A 17,052-nucleotide genomic window follows, 5' to 3' on the forward strand; every position below is an offset into this window, starting at 1 on the left:
CGGGCCTCCGACCTTGAACGAAAAAAAAGTTCCTGAACCCTACTCCAGAGTCAACAATTTCAGTCTTGTCATCTCTGTTTCTGCTGCACGACTGGCTCGTTGCAGCTCTCACTGACATATTTAATTTAAAATGTCGAAAAGAGCCGCTGACGCCTCCGACGACGCCGCCGCCCTCAAGGCCGGTGAGCGCCCCCTCGCGGATGCCCCTCCCGACGAGATGGGCGAGTTTGAAGACGAGTTTGAGGATGAGTTCGAGAGCGAGGACGAGATTCTAGAGGCTGGTGTGGATGGACGGCCGGATGCCGAGCGCGAGGAAGAGGAAAAGGGTATGTCGCTGTCAAACACTGTTGTGAATGAATGCTAATGGTCGAAGCCGACGCCATGGAAGTAGATCAACAGACGTTCATCCCCGGTCGAACGAAACTCGCGCCTGGCGAGGTCCTTTCCCCCGATCCCTCTACCTACGATATGCTTCACACCCTCAGCACGCCTTGGCCGTGCTTGTCCTTTGATATTGTCCGTGATACCCTGGGCGACAACCGAAAGACCTATCCCGCGACCGTTTACGCAGTGACCGGAACACAGGCCGAGGGCCGCCGGGCCAAGGAGAACGAGCTGATGGTTCTGAAGTTGAGCGGACTGAGCAAGATGGAGAGGGAGAATGAGACAGACTCAGAGAGCGACTCAGACGACGACGAAGGGGGTGAGGCCATTCTTGAGCACAAGAGCATTCCTCTCGGCTCTACAGCCAACCGCATCCGCGCCCATCAAACTCCGCAAACCGACTTCACCAAGCCACCGCAAACCATTACCGCGACTATGCTGGAGAACTCGCAGGTTGTCATCCACGATGTCACCCCGCACCTTACCAGTTTCGACGTCCCCGGTACCATGCTTCCTCCCTCCGCCTTCAAGCCTCTGTCTACTCTCCGCATGCACAAGTCCGAAGGATACGCCCTCGACTGGTCTCCGCTTCAGCCCCTTGGAAAGCTGCTTACCGGCGACAATGACGGTTTGATTTACGTTACAACCCGCACCGAAGGCGGTGGCTGGGTAACAGACACCCGCGCTTTTCACGGCCACACGTCCTCGGTTGAGGAGCTGCAATGGTCACCTAATGAGAAGAACGTCTTTGCTTCGGCAAGCAGCGACGGTACCGTCAAGGTCTGGGACGTCCGCTCGAAATCGCGCACGCCCGCTGTCAACGTCAAGATTTCCAACACCGACGTCAACGTCATGACCTGGTCGAAGCAGACTTCTCATCTTCTCGCAACTGGTGCCGATGACGGACAGTGGGCCGTCTGGGATCTGCGACACTGGAAGCCCAACCCCTCCTCCAACGCCCCTATCACGGCGTCGCCCGTCGCCTCATTCGATTTCCATAAGGAGCCGATTACGAGTATCGAGTGGCATCCTACGGACGACAGTGTCGTTGCTGTTGGATCTGGTGACAACACCGTCACCCTTTGGGATCTTGCTGTTGAGCTGGATGAGGAGGAGAGCCGCGAGGCTGGTCTCAACGACGTTCCGCCGCAGTTGCTGTTCGTTCACTACATGGAGTCGGTCAAGGAGGTGCACTGGCAGGCTCAGATGCCCGGTACGCTTATGGCGACGGGTAGCAGTGGTTTTGGGTACGTTCCCTTCACCGTGTCATTAATCTTATCTATGCTAATTCTCTCTGCAGTGTCTTCAAGACAATCAGTGTCTAAAAGTAACGATTTGAGTAATGATATTTCTTGTTTATATTGCCTGCATCATACCATCGTCGCCGCCTTACATAGACTTTGCAATTCAAGAATGAATATATGACTGAACTCTTGAACTGCTTTTTTTTGATTCACGATGAGGGTATCATTATGTTATGATGATCTATCTTTTCCTACTCTAACCAAGTCCGTCTAGCCAAGCCGTCTATGCAAACCAAACAAACAACCAACCGACCCACCCAAAACAACGCGTCCTCCGCCCGATTCTCGGCGGTCAACCGCCCATAATATCGTATAGTCGAAAAGACCTACTGAGCCTTCTCACCCTTCTTATCCTCAAAAACCCAGTGCAAAACGCCCTCCTTGCCAACCTCCTTCTCAACCCCGACGAACTGGCAGTTACTGTACGTCTCGAACAAGCTCTTCATGAAACCCGTCTCCTCGCGGTGGTACATATCGCCGAGAACGGGGATGATCGCATCAGTCGCCTCCTCGGCGTGGTAGAACGGAATCCGGCTGAACAAGTGGTGAACAACGTGGTGGTCGATGATGTGGTGAAAGAAGTGGCGCCCGATGAACCCGAAGTCGCGGTCGACGGTCGACAGCGCGCCCTTGGTGAACGTCCAGGTGGAGTCCGTGTAGTGCGGGATCGAGGGGTGCGTGTGGTGAAGGTAAGTAATAGCGACTGCGCAAATATCAGCATCCAATTCCATCATCCAAAAGAGAAGAAGCCGCGTATCGCGTAAGGGCACATACCAAGCCAATGATGCACCCACATATACGGCACAACATAAAGCAGCACCATCTTGAGCACGCCGACCTTCTGCGCAAGATACCAGTTCGCCGCAGCAACAAGCAGCAACCCCAGATCCGAAATCGCAATCAGGTGCCGCTGGTTCTCCGTCCACAGCGAACTTCCGGGATCAAAGTGGCTCGTGCTCTGCTGGCCCCCAAACCACCCGCTCTGCTTCCCCTGCGGGACAGGCTTACTCTTCGTGCCGGCACTGACATAGAAGCAGAGATACATCTGCCAGCCTGCGACCTGGTGCGCGAGCAAACTGATCAGGTTGTACATCGGGGTATCCTCGAACACCTCGATCCAAGCGGGGAGATAGCGCGGGCGGTGCTCGTACTCCTTCTCGGTCCAGGGGACAAACGCGGTGTCGCGGTCCGTGTTGTTCGTGTACCGGTGGTGTCGCGCGTGCGTGATCTTCCAGCTGAAGTACGGCACCATCAGGAGCGAATGGCACGCCCAGCCGACGACATCGTTCCAGGTCTGGTACGGCGAGAACGAGCCGTGGCCGCATTCGTGGGCGAGGATCCAGATGCCCGTGCCGACGCAGCCTTGCAGGAAGCCGTAGGCGAGCCAGGCGATTATGCGGAGAGGCGTGGAGGCGATGAAGGCGTCGATTTGCAATCCGAGGTAGAAGAGCGTGCTGGCGTAGAGCAGGTCGCGGAGAAGATAGAGGGAGGAGGTGAGGAGGGAGCGCTCGAAGCAGTGCTTGGGGATGGCGTTTTTGATCGTCTGCAGGGTGATTTCTTCTTTTTTCTGTAGGGGTCTTTGTTAGTCTACCGTACCGGAGCTGCAGGCTGCAGTATACAGTATGCAGGTAAGATACGCATAAGCAAGTACGTACCTTCTCAATCCCTGCTAGGGTCGTGGTCGTTGTAGTTGCGGCCATGGTGGATGGATGAACAAGTATAAAACAACCACCAAAAAGTCGCAATTGTAGACTTGGAAAAACAAGTCCAATTTCAACTCCTATATTAACCCCAAGAAAAAAAAAGCGATCAGAAATTTTATTCCAAAACAAACGGAGCTCCCCCGTCCCAAGCCCCAAACCCCGTGCTCAAGCCTCAACCATTTCTCAACGCCGCCATACCGCTACGCTACCGTATTCCCAAACAAAAAAAAAGCCCTAAGCTCCTTCAAACCCCATCCTCTAACTCAGATCATCCTAGCTAGCGATTTGCTCTTTCCCCTTTCGTAGCCAAGAGACTGCGCAGTGGGTACATTATTGCCCGTATAACGAGCCTGATAGGGTTCCAGACGAAAGGAGACGTTTAGAGCTCGTATCTGCGATTCGCCAATTGAATTTTTCGTGTCAGGCGTTGACAGTTAGAGCCGTTGGATCAGCGCTGTGGAGAAGCATTTTCAAACCCCCTGATTCGGCTATTTCTGTTCCAGAAGGCGAGGCGAGGCGGTGCGAGAGCGAGCCACGCGAGTGAAGGTTTTGTTCCGCGGATTTGGATTCAGGGGGAAGGATTGGGTTCCATGGTCAGGAAAGGACGTCTTGCAGAGAATTGGTGTGCTGGAGGTCAAGGGCAATACGTAGACTTCCATATGGCAACGCATTACCTTATGCCGTATGGAAGAGAAAGTAAAACTGGCAGTGCGGAGCAAAGCATTTGTTCTCGTGGCTGTGGTTGTGGTTGTGGCCCCGAAGTGCCAGCCGTTATGCAGCACAATTACATAAGCAAGACACTCTATGCACAAACCCTGTTTATGCATCATGGCCGGCCGGCCGCAACACCACTAACTCCATCCAACCTAGCGCTCGCGCCATCTCATTTGCGTTTCGAGCAGCGAGCTAGCAAAGTCACACGGGACCCTCGTTCCTGTTCCTGTTCCTGCCGATCCAACCCGAGGCCATCCATTATTATCGTCGGAGCTTCATATCAGATCAGCCCACCCGTTCATGTCACACGATTCCTGCAGAACAGCCGAACCCTGCCTAGCCTAGCCTAGAGGATACGGTACGGCAAGAGTATGTCACCGTCACCGTCCGTGCCGCGCGACCCGAAGCCTAAATGCCACCGAAACCGAAAGCGAGCTGCGACGGCGCCGGCCAGCCACCCGGTCAGTTCATGTTCGTTGGCGGGCCCACGCTGAACGAGCACGCTGGCGGTAGTAATCCGGGCGTGCGGTCGACGCTGCTGAGAAGGGTTTTGGCGGATAAGAAGGCGAGGAGGAGGGAGGATGCGGCGACTAGGTTGGACTCGATGCTGAAGAATCGGGATCAGGGTCCAGGGTCAGCGCCAGCGTCAGTGTCAGTGTCAGAAACCGGGTCAGGGCCCGGGTCACGATCAGGGTCAGGGTCAGCCCTACCTATATGCAGATGTGGCTCGATCGTGGAGCTCGGACAAGAAACTGGGGCGGAGCTTGATTCGCCGTCGTCGAGTCAGACGGCACCTGCGCCTGCGTCTGCAGGCGCAACCTACCGCTTACTTCTGCCTAGGGAAAGTATGCAGCGAACCCAGTTCCAGAGTCACGGTGCCCTGCAGGCGCAGGCGCAACGCCTCTCGAATCGGTGTCCGGCCTGTGGAGGGACCGTTGTCGCGGCTCCTGCGGCTGTCAGCGTCGGCGTCAGCAATGACCAAGCGGTGGCCGTGCCCGCACTCTTCAGTCCGCGGGCCCTAGTTGCAGGACGCAAGGATCCGCTTGTCCCCGTAGATGCCACGGCTTCCCGGTTCAAGGTGCACGAGCTGCTGGACTACATGACCACGATACTATGGCCGCATTTCCGCGCCGGCGACTATTCGGAAAATTGCTACAAGTCGTGGGTGTCTGCGTGGAATGACTCGAATGAGCTGGTCAAGTATACAATTCTCTGGAGCGCGTCGTTTCACCGGGATATTGTGCGAGTTACGTACGGGGCTGCGCAGCCGCTGTTAGAGTCCAAGGAGCAGCTCGAGTTGAAGACCCTTGCTCTCCGGGCGCTGCGGGAGGAGGTCGGCAGAATGGGCGACGGCCGATCACCCGATGCGATGATTAAGTGTATCCTCTACCTGGCGGTTAACGAGAGGCAGATGACGAGAATTGACCGAGACCCTAGCCCGTTCAAGCCAGGGTTTACGAACCTGCACGCGCTGGACTTTTACGGATCCCGGGAGTACCACCCCCTGCACTGGAAAGTTGTGCAGGACATTGTGGCGCGCTTCGGGGGGATCCAGAGCCTGCAGATGTACGCCCTGGCTTGGCTGCTCAGTTTGTCCGATCTGATGAGCGCGGTCCAAACTTTAAGCAAGCCCGTTTACCCGCTCGTCGACGTCGAGGGGAAGCCGTTGGACCTGCCGCCGCCAAACCTACTCTTCAACGGTCTGGTCCCAGACACGGCTGGATCCGGGTTCCACGAGCTCTTCTATCTCTGGCCGCCCGTGAAACAGGAGATCGTTGCTGTTTTTATCCATCTCGGCCAGTACTCCAGCGTCCTGCAGCACTACGCGACGTCAGAAGAGACCGAGACCTGTAGCCCGGCGATGCTGGATCTACTAGGCGATAGCCGCAACCTGATCCACCACCGTCTGCTCTGTTTGCCCGACGAGACCGACCCCGTCGAAGCGATCATCGAGTGTACCGGTAAGGGACAGTCCTACACAGCGGCTGAAGCTGATCTGCTGCGGGAGATCTACCTGACCGTCCGCCTGAGCGCGATTCTGTATGCAGTGCACGTCACCTTCCCCATCCCCCGCTCTCAACGCCTTAGACAGACCCTCCTCGCAGCAATATACCCTCGCTTCGACCTTCTGTGCCGTCATAATGTCTCGCAGCCCTTGATCCTGTGGTGCGTGGCTGTAGCGCTGAGCATGCACGGCGAGAATCCCCCAAGCCCGCTAGTCTCATACATGGCCCGTCTGTCTCAGGATGCAGGGGCCGATAATCTCGACAAGCTTGTGGCGCTTCTCTCGTCCTTTGCCTGGGTGGATGCGGCCGTGCAGGCTGCCGTGATAGGAAATTTCAAACGAGTCGTGCCCTGATAGGTGGATTTTGCTGCGGCTGGGTCCCGGATCTGGGGGCCACGCCTGTTAGCCTTACCCCTAGTCTGCCCGTCGGGTCCGATGGGACGGGATCGGATGTGTTGAAGAAATTGCACAAACAGTCCACAGAGGGAGGCACTTTGCGGTCGGGGGTGACGGGGGTGACGGTCGTAGAATGGAGACGCTCAGATGTTGAGGGTGCATATTGCGCTAGATCTAAGGGGGCCTAGCGTCAGAGTTAAACCTCATTTGGCAACATGATAACGCGCTCTGATTGGACAATGCGGTGAGACCACATGGCAGCGTATTCTTAGCAACTATAGCGGCCTTGTTATGCTCTAGACTCACACTCAGCATGACTCGGCAGCAGCCCGATCCCGTTCCACAAATCCCCAAGCGCCTGTAGATCACATCCCTGGGCACTAGACAACGAGATCCCGCACCGCAGGTTCTCAGTCAGACTCTTCTAATCACTAATGTGTTCGTCCACGCGAACCCTGCATCTCACCACTAACTAGACTATAGTCATAATCCTAGTATGTAGCAGCACGGAGCCCGTCCGAACGCCCAGTATCTATCGACCTGCCTACTCAGTACAGCCAAACGGCAGACCCCTGCTAGCGAAGGCTGAAAACCACGTTGCCCGTTATCACAAGGATTAGATTAGCGTCCTGGGTTCTGGGGCAATATGCAATATGCAATGGGAGGCTGCCAACATCGTCCCCGTTTGGGACTAGCATGTGCAGAACCATGTGTCGCGCGCAGGAGAAGCTTGACGGGAAGCGATCGAAATAATTGTAAATGGATGGATGGAAATAGTACTCACTATTCAGGGTCGGATTCCAATGCAGCGTGCTTGACGAGGGAAAGCGTCATCTGCGCATTTCTGGTTAAATGGAGCCGCGCCCGCGAGAGAGGCGCATTGTTGTCTCAGTTTACAATCCGTCTTCGATTCGATTCAGTTCAATTCAATTGTCTCTCTCCATCATACTTTTTCCTCTCCCGCGTCATACATAGAGAAGCGAAAGAGAAAAAAAGTTGCAATGTACCACAACGCCCCCAAAACACCATCCTACTACATGGGCGGGATAGACGCCTATTCAATGCCACTGTCACATTCACATTCGCACCCCGCACAGTCTCACGCCCATCCGCATCCAAAATCCCACCCCACGCTCGACCTCGGAGAAGAGTCCCGGCTCGCCCACCAGAACAGTCTGCATTGGTCTTCTCCCCATTTCGCAGAACAGAATCTGCAATTCCTCTCGACGATTTCGCCGGGCATTCACACGCCCACTTGCACAGACGACGTGTTTTCGTTCCCGAGCACGTGTACGTCGACCGAGTCCTCGCCGCACATGTCGCATCTCGCGGCGAGCGTTAGTGATCGCGGCCACGATCGGGATCGGCAGTCGACAGTTTACGAAGAGTTCGAGGGGGGTGAGAGTGTGCAGAAGGTACGATACGAATCCTCCAATTTCCTTTATCCATCTTGATCCTGGATGAGAGGGCGATGCTGACTGAAACTTACTGTGCAGACAACCCTCCGCCGCTCCCAAAACCGGCAGGCGCAGCGGCGCTTCCGCGAGCGCAAGGAGGCGCAGAAGACAGAGCTCCTCTCGCGGCTCGACGAGCTGCAGGCGAAGCACGACGCCATGGCGAAATCGCTGGAATCTGTGCGCGCGCGGAATAATACCCTTGAAGCGGATAAGCGCCGGCTCGAGAGGGAAGTTGAGAGCCTGCGCAAGTGGCGCGAGAAGATATTGGGTGTTATGGCGGATATTGTACGGCGCGATGGGGGTGGAGGTCTCAATGGGGATTCGGGGACGGATGAGTTGCTGAAACGCGTCGAGAGTTCGTGTTCGCCGGGCTGTTGGCGCAAGGGGATGGAGTATGAGCGCAGTTGCATTGTTATGCAGACGCTGTTGGAGCTTTTTGGGGAGGGACAGGGGCAAGAGGGAAGGTTGAGGTGTGAGAGTCATACTGGGGATGAGGGGCGGGATAGTAAGAAGGGGAGGCGCGCTTAGTTGTCAATTGTGTCAATTGGTATACGGGTGGTAGGGTACTGGGCTGGCTGGGATGGTTCTTTGAGCGTGCTTGTTCTTGTCCTTGGTGATTGTTTCTTTGCGCGGTGTTCAACACTAGACTCTCTTCTCCGTTATTTGGTTCAGTTTTACTTTGCTTGTTGGAGGATAGAATATACGAAATCTCCACGTTCGTCTTGACATACTTCTCCTATAGTATCTTCGCTCTACATTCCATTCATATCTCAGACTTGAGGCAATTTCTCCCAACTCTGCCTCTACCGTCTAAACCACTACCAAAAAGAGCGACAAAGTCTCCCCACCCCGACAAAAGCCGCACCCCAGCCCCAGCCCCCGACCAGAGCCCAAACCCAATTCCAGGCTCGAGTCGCTCGACCCGCGCAAGATCAGATAACCTTCTTCCTCACCGTTACACCCGTCGGCATCGCGTATTCCAGCCTCAACTAATCCTTCATCTCATCCCCAGCTAAAACAATTGCCCCTTCACATGCCATTCCTACAACCACATGACACCCATCCCCATTGCCCGACTCAGGATCACAGCAGCAGCCAGCAGGATCAGGGACGCATTGCAGCGAGCAGGATCCAAACCCATGCCCGACACATGGCCATCAGGCTAAAGGCCAAAAGGGTTGAAACGGCCGTGCGTCCAAACAAGAACGAGAACGTCCTTGCTGACTGGTCCTTTGCATTGGAATTGAGGCTGCCTAAGCTAGCTGGGAAAGGAAGGACCCTACCTGGTCTCCCATAGATTCGGCCCCCAATCTGCATCCTGGAATAGGGATAGTGTACCGGTAGCTGCAGAAGTAAAACAAGCCTAAGCTGCGAGCTGCAACGGGGCACCTCTGGAGTCTGCAGTGCTGCACCTGCACCTTCGCCTAACAAAACTCTATAGGGAATAGGGAACTATTTTCCACAAATAGCGCGTCTTTTCGGCTCCACCTGGCCTTGCCTGGTATCGCGCGGGTCGCGCCCGGTCGGCCGCCAGTAAAATAATGCAAACGTCAAACTAAAATTGCCGTGGTGGAAATTTAGCCTTGCAACTTAATTAGTTTTGGGGCTAGAAGTTGCAGACTAAGACTTATCAATCAGATCAGTCAGCCGCCGGCGCCGAGCTCGGACTGCAGAGACTCGGGGTGCTTTGTGCCGTATCGCTGTAATGTTACTTCGGACTTTGGCCGATCCTAGCTACTCCGGAGTACAAATAGCGGTGGGAGATTGGACATTGGCGGTGCTAAAGGACAGGGAGGTGCTAATAAGATTGGATTGGGGCTGGGGCGGCTCGATCCGCCTGTCAGTGTCAACATGTAGATTTTGTTGACGGGTTGACGGGTTGACGGGGTAGTTAGGTAGGGTTTGGGTGCTTACTGAATTCTTATTAAGGGAGCGAGCGGGTTGAACTTGAGTTGGACTTGGGGTAGATTAACCACTCTAGGGACTTCGGAGGAGAAATTGATTATGAGTTATGACCGGGCCGGTGGGAGGGATAGCGACAGCAGTGAGAGAAAGGTTTTGTTTCTTTCTTGCGGACGCTGTAGGTAAGTAAGTATGGTAAGCTGTAGGCATGGAATTGTTTTCCAGCTCGATGTATATTTTCGCGACCGGGTAGTCTTGTGCCCTAACATGAATAAGTGGGTTGGACTCTACACGACAGCCAGCTCATACAACAACTGCACTTTCAAATTGCAAGTGCCATAGAGTTACAATAACCCGGACCTTGACCGTTAGATAGCACCTCCGTACCTGATATCCCAGGGAAAAGCCATCGGGCCTCCTCCCTCTCCACAATCCAATCTCATTTCCGATCTGCCACACGCCCAAGCGAACGCCTCGCCAAGGCCCAAGCCCTAAGCGACACTCGACCAAGGCGCTAAGCCGGCTTAAAACGCACGCGGCTTGAAGGTGCAGGGTTGTTAGGCCTGTAATTGGCCAGGTAATCTACTGTGGCTTATGGCATGTGTTTGTCAGAGGGCATAATGGCAGATAGATACGTTCGTCGGAGGGGCGCGGAGGTTCGTTGAGATATTTGTGGTGATGACTTAGGGATTGGAAATCGTGACGGAGTTTGGGTCGAGGATAACACCGAGGAGATGAAGGGGTGATTGTGCTGGATGGGATGGGTATAAATAGGAGGGTGAGGACGGCGTTGAGAGAAGCAGCAGCAGCAGCAAAGCAAGCAGTCTCAAGCCTCCCGTCCAGTGTCCAGTTGTCTTCCAGCTTCCAGCTCAAATCGCTTCGATTTTTCCAGAATCAGAACAATCACAAGATGCGTTTCATCCAAGCTCTCCAGGCCGGACTCGTCCTTGCCGCCTCTGCCACCGTCAACGCCTGGAACCGGATTGACAAGGACAATGCTGTAAGCCTTCCTTTCACTTCACCTTCCACTTCAATACGCCCTCAGAGACTAACTTACCAGGCCCTCCTGGTCATCGACCACCAGGTCGGTCTCGCGACCGTGGTCCGCGACTACAGCACCAACGACTTCCGCAACAACATGCTCGCCCACGCCGCCATCGGCAAGGCCTTCGACATCCCCGTCGTGCTGACCACCTCCTCCGACGAGGGCCCCAACGGCCCAATGGTCAAGGAGATCCTGGACATGTACCCGAACGTCACGGTGGTCCGGCGCCAGGGCGAAGTCAACGCGTGGGACAACGAGGAGTTCCGCGCCGCCGTCAAGGCCACCGGCAAGAAGCAGCTGATTGTGGGCGGGATTGTGACGGAAGTCTGCACCGCGTTCCTGGCACTTTCCCTCGTCGACGAGGGCTACGAGGTGTACGCCAACACCGAGGCCAGCGGGACCTTTGACGCCCGCCTTGCGGTTGACGCGAACAGGCGCATGGAGAAGGCGGGTGTCACGCTTATGGGCTTCTTTGCGATTGTGTGCGATCTTATGCGCGATTGGAGGAACACCCCTGGTCTTACCCAGCTGCTGCCCTTTATTGACCAGTGAGTTTGAGTTTGAAAGGGTAAATGGGATTGCGCTGACTCTGAACAGGTACCAGTTTGCGTACGGTCTTATTGCTCGCCACCATGCTGCTGCTGTTGTTAATGGTACGCTTGCTGAGGTTGAGAATCAGCTTATTTAAGCTTGAGTGTAAGCATTGCGGTGCTCTTCAGGGTGGTAAGAAGGTGGTTGAAGGGTGGTGGATGATTGAGGATTGGGGTAGGGTTCACCAGGAGGTATCCATGGTTCTACAGCTGGAAGATGGAAAGGCGAAAAGAAAAGACGGAAGGAAAGCATAGATAGCATCAAGTCAAGACTGTTGTCTGTGATAATTGGAAAATAAAGACTTTTGCTCTTTGATGATTGGTCCAACAGAAGCCTTGGCATTTAGCCTGGCTCCATTCTGAATCTCTTCCAACACAACTTCTTCTCACACCCTTTCCCCTTCTCTCCGGCAGGAGCAGCACAATGGGACTGGAGTTCTTCACCAGCAGCTATCTGCAGTACAAAGCCGACACCGAAGCCGTAGCAACTTGGCTGGTTGCGACCGCCAAAAAGTGTGGCTTCCCCGTTGAGACGCTAAGAGGGACAGCGCCTGCAACGACCGCGACTGCCCCACAGCAACCGTCCAGACGCCTCAAGGGAGAGGCTAGAAAGCTCGCCAAAAAAGACCGGAGTCAGACCGGATTCCTCCGCCAATCCCGACGAGCCCAAGCATATCCTCGCCATCAAGGACTTTGTCAGTCTAGCCGATTACATTGCTGCCTCGACTACTTCTCGAGTCCGCGTCCCTGAAGGTTTCGTGGCCGTTTTGGATAGAGCCATCGCTGTTCGACGCCGTCATGGGACGCAGGTTGCCGAGAAACTCGCTTCAGATGTGGAAGCGCAAGAGTCCGATGAGCGGCACAACTTCTTCATTGGCATCCTTGAACACGTCCAGCAGGCTCTTCACCCTTTGATACAGACCAACCAAGTCAATGACCCCTCAAGTCAACGTCCAGATGACGACTCCGGAAGAGTCAACAACCTCGCCAATAGATTCGAGAGACTCGACGTACAAGAACCATCGAAGGCGTTCTTGCAGGCTCCCAATGTGTTCACCCCAACAGTCAAAGACGACAAGCCCCCTGTTCAGTACAAAGCTGAACGGATCGAAGACGATGTCGAGATATACATGGCCTTCAAACTTATGATCCAAGATGGAACTCAACTTCGCAGACTCATTGCCAGCTCCTGGGCGAGCTATCGCAGATCGGAGTTCGACCTGGTCGCCGTTTCGCTGATGACATATTCCGCCATTGATATAGCCCAACGCATGGAAGAAGATATCCAACCGCTCTTGGATAGACTTGGCGGATCTGAGAATGTTCTGACAAACCTCTACAACGCCACCTGCAAGCATTAAGGCGAGGACCCCGATTTTCGAGACCAGGCAGACGACTATTTGAACTTCTGAACCTATAAGATTGCTATGGCGACTATGTTCATACAATTCTCAAATTTGAGCGCGTTCCACTCACGCGTTGAAGAAATGGACGTTCCTCAGTACACAACGGGATTCTACGGCAACGTTGACCAAGCTATTGTTCGGTCGAAGAAAACTGAGAAAGAGAGGTTCCTAGACGATAGAATCATTCTGTCGGAGATCCTCTCGGAAGTTTTCACTCTCCACAAGATAATGCCAGCACAGTCTTACGAAGATGAATTTACGCGCGGACTACGGAACATGTTTGAGACCAAGGAGATTCCCTTCTGGCTTGTCTTCGCCGCTCAAGTCTTCCTTGACCTTCACTCCGTACTTGGCCGCTTTATTGTGCGGCCGCATCAGCACCTTACTCTATATGCCAGGAAGACCGAGCTCCATTCAGCACAACTCGAAATGGCTCGGAAAACCCGCCGGTCTCCAACAATCCCCTTCGGACCTCCGCAAAGAGGCTTGGTCGAGACAACATGATAGACTGTTCAAACATCTCACCGGAGTCATCGACATGTGGTTGCACAACGAGATGACCAAATCAATGACGGGACGGCTCAATTTGAATTGGAAACCCGAAGACGCGTTTAAGTTGACGAAATGCCATCTGGTGCTATGCGGAACCGTCACATACTATCTCAAAGCCTCCTGGCAAGAACATTCAATTGAATTCGTGAATTCATGGGGGGCGATAATGCACGCTGCTCACCTGTATAACTCTGTATGCCATGAGGTTGATTTGCCTCGACGATGGAAAGACATGGAAGTCCTCCTGAGCTGGCATAACGAGATCTTCATCAGGGGTCGCGCATGCCGCACAGACGCGATTCTCAGACGCTTCAAGCTCAGTACCGGTGTATCCGTCGCAGCGTATAGCCGAAATAGACGCCAAACTGGCTGTGTCCCGGAAGCCAAGGGCGGCCGCAGAGGACTAAAACCAATCTCCAATGTTCTGCGCATGTTCTTCGAGAGGCACTGTGAGGGCTCCAGAAAGACTGGGTTCAGCGCAGACGAGCTAGACAAAATCATTCATGACGGTGTATGGGAGCATGACGCTCAGGAGGATGATAGCGCTGAAGGTGGGATTCCCAATATGACCCGCAGCGGCAAGAATTCCGCCGCCCAAAAGCGTTGGACCGCAACCCAGCGACTGTCCCCCACCGAAACACTCCAGGCCCTTCGGAATACCATGGATTCGGAACTACCTGAGCTTTCCTTTGACTATCTGCTCATGCACCAAATGTGCTGGATTGCTCTAGGTACACTGCGCAGAGAAGTTGACTCTTTATTGCAAAGGATCTTTGGCGTAGACTACATGGAGCCAGAGGCCCAGTTGCCATTCGACGTGGGATGGATCTTGGAAGTTGCCGCAGGACGCGATGAGGTGATGCAGGCAACGCTGGAGGAGGGTGAGGATTTTGAAACCCAGATTATGGAGGCCACAGGCAGAACCCTGTGTACTATGGATGGGACGGGGATGGGGTCGTCGGTGATCAATGGTCTTGGAAGACAGGGCTATAGGTTTGAGATAGAGGCCGAAGCTCCGCAGGCGCCCGAGACGCCATGTGCATGTGGAGAGGGACCATGGGGAGGAGCATGCTGCGTGATAGAAAGCGGTTTTGGTTAATATTGGATTAGGTAATTTACTTGCATTTCACTAAATATTGTTGTCTAGATTTATTGTATTATTTAGATTCGTCTCATTGCCTTGCGGCTTCAACTCTCCTTTGACCCTTGCCTTCGTTCTTGGAAAGCCACTGAACTTTTCAAATACTGAGATTGAGGGGACTTTTAAAAGAGCATATGAGGTCTGCTTTGGAACACCACTGGATTGCTTCCTTGTCTTGCTACCGCATCCAGACCGCCGTACTGCTGCAACAAGCACTGCAAAGGCAAATGCGGCTCGGCCTTCGGTCCTACCTAGGGCTTCGTTCTACGAGCCCTAAACTTGGCTGGCTGGGGTACTTTGCACCTACCTAGGTAAGTTTCTCGAGTCCTCGATTGATCTTGCATAGTCGTGTCTGATCTATCACCTAAAGCTGGTATTTCCATTTGCCGTCGCTTTCTTGCCTTCACATTTCCTCATCCCGGCTTCTTCAGGGCCAGAGTCAGACTCATGTTATCAGCTGTTACGCATGGTTATAGAAGATATTTCTTCGCCTCTGTGCCCAGGTTGATATTAATATATCTCAGATGTATTTTTACTTTCGACCTTACATGTTACCATATGTTCTAGCGAGACTGGCACGAGACGGGACCTATCCCTCGCTTCCACCGCGGATCATAATCATTACCTCGCCGCAAGGATACCAGTATCCAACACGAGGCATCGGGCCTGGCCGTGTCCCCTACGCCCCCGCCTCATCATCCCCACCTACCACCTTCTGCGAATACGGCGGGAAAACATAGTACAGAACCCCGTGCGCGATTGATGCCGCCAGCGGCCCGACCCAGTGGATCCAGTGGTACACAGCGAAATGCGAGCCGACCATTGCGCCGAAGCAGCGCGCTGGATTCCCCGCTGGCCATGGACAGAACCAAATCAGTCATGGATGTCAATGTCAAGAAAGGCGATCTCTACACTGCACTAGGACAGAAAAGGGAAAGAAAGGGGAAGGAGGACATACAGAACCCCGAGTATCCAGGCCGCGAGATCCCCGTGAAGAACGTGCACATTGCTAATACAAACCCGACCAAAATAGGGCCCAGCGCGGGACCGAAGACGTCTCTTTGACGCGGATCAAGTCCAACACCGAACGAGAGGAAGAGCAGCGCGAAGTCGGTTGTGAACTCGATTGTGAAGGCGCTGCGGAGGGTTATTTGGCTGGTGTTGAATGTGCAGCCGGGGACGGTGAACTGCAAGCAAGCCTGATTAGTATGGTATATTACTCTTTTCTTTAGGGTTATTTAGAGGTTGGGTTGGGTTGGGGATGAGGATGGGTGGCATACATCCCTGCTATCGAAGCTCGCCCTTAACAACAGCCCCGCGAGCGAGGCCCCGAGTGTCTGGAACGAGATGTATAGTATACACCTTGGCAGTGTCGCCAGCCGCCCGAAGAACGTCGCGAGCGTGATTGTTGGATTCAAATGCGCGCCGGACACAGGCCCTGTCGCGAAGATGAACAGCGGGAGCGAAATCAGCGCTGTGCTGGCGCCGAGAAGACTGGGGACGAGGGGGCCAGAAGCAAATGTCCTGCATATCTTTGATTACCAGGCTTATTCGATTGGATTGATGAGTGGAAAACACACGGTACCAACCCCCCAACCCCACAGCCACGAAGCAGGTCAGGTAGACGAGGAAACAGCTGCCGACGCCCTCGATCACGGCGGCCTTCCAGAGCTCGATTTGCGTTATGTGTGAGAGGTCGAGGGATTGGCCGAGGGGGATCCAGGGGGCGGCATCGGGGAATTTCTGCAGCAGCGAGGTTTCCTCGGCGTCGCGGGGTTGCTTGTCAAGGGTGAATTCTTGGTTTGCGCCGAGGCGGCCGGCGAAGGGGAGGGGGGTGCTGGGGGTTGGTGGTGCTCGGGAGCCGGAGCGGCGCCAGAAGGTTGGCTGCGGTCGGGTCATGGCTGTGCTGGTGATTCTTGGGTGAGATAAGATGAGATGGGATGAACAGGATTGGTGGAGGGTTTTCTTTATGTCGGCGTCGGATACGAGGCCTTAGTCAGGATTGCGAAGCATCACGTAACGGGACCGGAGTGCGTGTCAGCTTCTCGGTCAGCGGCGAATCGGCCTGCCTCTGGGAGAAGAAAAGCTGTGCGGATAAAGTTGTCGCTGTCTGCAGGGACCTGAGCATGGCAGAGATCGGTCAGTAGGTACGGTATTAATGTAGCTTATTCTAGGTACGTTCGCGATCGAGGCTTGACTGGGCTGCTCCCACGAACCACCGCCAGACCTGATCCCTTCCATTTCACTGAGCCTACATCATTGGCTTTGAGAAGACTCAAGAGCTTGTATTGCCTAGTCTAAGCTTCAACAGATGGGTCGAGCTATGACCTTGGCAACACTCACGGGTGCGGAAATATATTTTTGGAGCGATCTCGGGTTGCTCCAACGAAGTCCAAAACAACTAAGATACATCGCTTTCTAGATCATCTGCTGATAACCAGTGCAACCTACAG

At 54.3% G+C, this 17,052-nt stretch overlaps 9 protein-coding genes across 9 annotated transcripts; 7 read left to right on the forward strand and 2 right to left on the reverse strand.

The window, feature by feature from the left end:
• The first annotated feature begins 57 nt into the window (after positions 1 to 57).
• On the forward strand, positions 58 to 1,848 carry BDW74DRAFT_157326 (ribosome biosynthesis protein RRB1). Its single transcript, XM_073725127.1, has 3 exons — positions 58 to 326; positions 374 to 1,631; positions 1,685 to 1,848. Exons 1-3 carry the CDS (start codon positions 131 to 133, stop codon positions 1,707 to 1,709), a joined length of 1,479 nt encoding a protein of 492 aa, XP_073581766.1. The 5' UTR covers positions 58 to 130; the 3' UTR covers positions 1,710 to 1,848.
• A 10-nt stretch (positions 1,849 to 1,858) lies between these two features.
• BDW74DRAFT_56051 (oleate delta-12 desaturase) lies at positions 1,859 to 3,684 on the reverse strand. Its single transcript, XM_073733168.1, has 3 exons — positions 3,344 to 3,684; positions 2,463 to 3,255; positions 1,859 to 2,391 (listed from the first exon to the last, which is right to left on the reverse strand). The coding sequence occupies exons 1-3, from the start codon at positions 3,386 to 3,388 to the stop codon at positions 2,015 to 2,017; spliced, it is 1,215 nt and encodes a 404-aa protein (XP_073581767.1). The 5' UTR covers positions 3,389 to 3,684; the 3' UTR covers positions 1,859 to 2,014.
• Positions 3,685 to 4,369: 685 nt separating this feature from the next.
• BDW74DRAFT_56039 (uncharacterized protein) lies at positions 4,370 to 6,572 on the forward strand. The gene has a single exon (XM_073733167.1). It carries the CDS (start codon positions 4,518 to 4,520, stop codon positions 6,462 to 6,464), a length of 1,947 nt encoding a protein of 648 aa, XP_073581768.1. The 5' UTR covers positions 4,370 to 4,517; the 3' UTR covers positions 6,465 to 6,572.
• A 389-nt stretch (positions 6,573 to 6,961) lies between these two features.
• BDW74DRAFT_56070 (bZIP transcription factor) lies at positions 6,962 to 8,764 on the forward strand. Its single transcript, XM_073733169.1, has 2 exons — positions 6,962 to 7,921; positions 8,003 to 8,764. The coding sequence occupies exons 1-2, from the start codon at positions 7,508 to 7,510 to the stop codon at positions 8,489 to 8,491; spliced, it is 903 nt and encodes a 300-aa protein (XP_073581769.1). The 5' UTR covers positions 6,962 to 7,507; the 3' UTR covers positions 8,492 to 8,764.
• A 2,011-nt stretch (positions 8,765 to 10,775) lies between these two features.
• On the forward strand, positions 10,776 to 11,598 carry BDW74DRAFT_180333 (putative isochorismatase family hydrolase; the record flags this gene model as incomplete). Its single annotated transcript, XM_073729714.1, has 3 exons — positions 10,776 to 10,865; positions 10,926 to 11,458; positions 11,508 to 11,598. The coding sequence occupies 3 exons, from the start codon at positions 10,776 to 10,778 to the stop codon at positions 11,596 to 11,598; spliced, it is 714 nt and encodes a 237-aa protein (XP_073581770.1).
• Positions 11,599 to 11,924: 326 nt separating this feature from the next.
• On the forward strand, positions 11,925 to 12,861 carry BDW74DRAFT_180334 (uncharacterized protein; the record flags this gene model as incomplete). The annotated part of the gene is made up of 2 exons (XM_073729715.1): positions 11,925 to 11,996; positions 12,049 to 12,861. 2 exons carry the CDS (start codon positions 11,925 to 11,927, stop codon positions 12,859 to 12,861), a joined length of 885 nt encoding a protein of 294 aa, XP_073581771.1.
• Positions 12,862 to 12,927: 66 nt separating this feature from the next.
• On the forward strand, positions 12,928 to 13,410 carry BDW74DRAFT_180335 (uncharacterized protein; the record flags this gene model as incomplete). The annotated part of the gene is made up of 1 exon (XM_073729716.1): positions 12,928 to 13,410. The coding sequence occupies one exon, from the start codon at positions 12,928 to 12,930 to the stop codon at positions 13,408 to 13,410; it is 483 nt and encodes a 160-aa protein (XP_073581772.1).
• Positions 13,411 to 13,462: 52 nt separating this feature from the next.
• Positions 13,463 to 14,557, forward strand: BDW74DRAFT_180336 (uncharacterized protein; the record flags this gene model as incomplete). The annotated part of the gene is made up of 1 exon (XM_073729717.1): positions 13,463 to 14,557. One exon carries the CDS (start codon positions 13,463 to 13,465, stop codon positions 14,555 to 14,557), a length of 1,095 nt encoding a protein of 364 aa, XP_073581773.1.
• A 721-nt stretch (positions 14,558 to 15,278) lies between these two features.
• Positions 15,279 to 16,498, reverse strand: BDW74DRAFT_180337 (uncharacterized protein; the record flags this gene model as incomplete). The annotated part of the gene is made up of 4 exons (XM_073729718.1): positions 15,279 to 15,451; positions 15,558 to 15,786; positions 15,880 to 16,123; positions 16,185 to 16,498. 4 exons carry the CDS (start codon positions 16,496 to 16,498, stop codon positions 15,279 to 15,281), a joined length of 960 nt encoding a protein of 319 aa, XP_073581774.1.
• Positions 16,499 to 17,052: the final 554 nt, after the last annotated feature.

Source organism: Aspergillus multicolor (genome assembly GCF_047715735.1).
Source record: "Aspergillus multicolor strain CBS 133.54 unplaced genomic scaffold BDW74scaffold_21, whole genome shotgun sequence".
In the NCBI taxonomy this organism is placed as follows: domain Eukaryota; kingdom Fungi; phylum Ascomycota; class Eurotiomycetes; order Eurotiales; family Aspergillaceae; genus Aspergillus; species Aspergillus multicolor.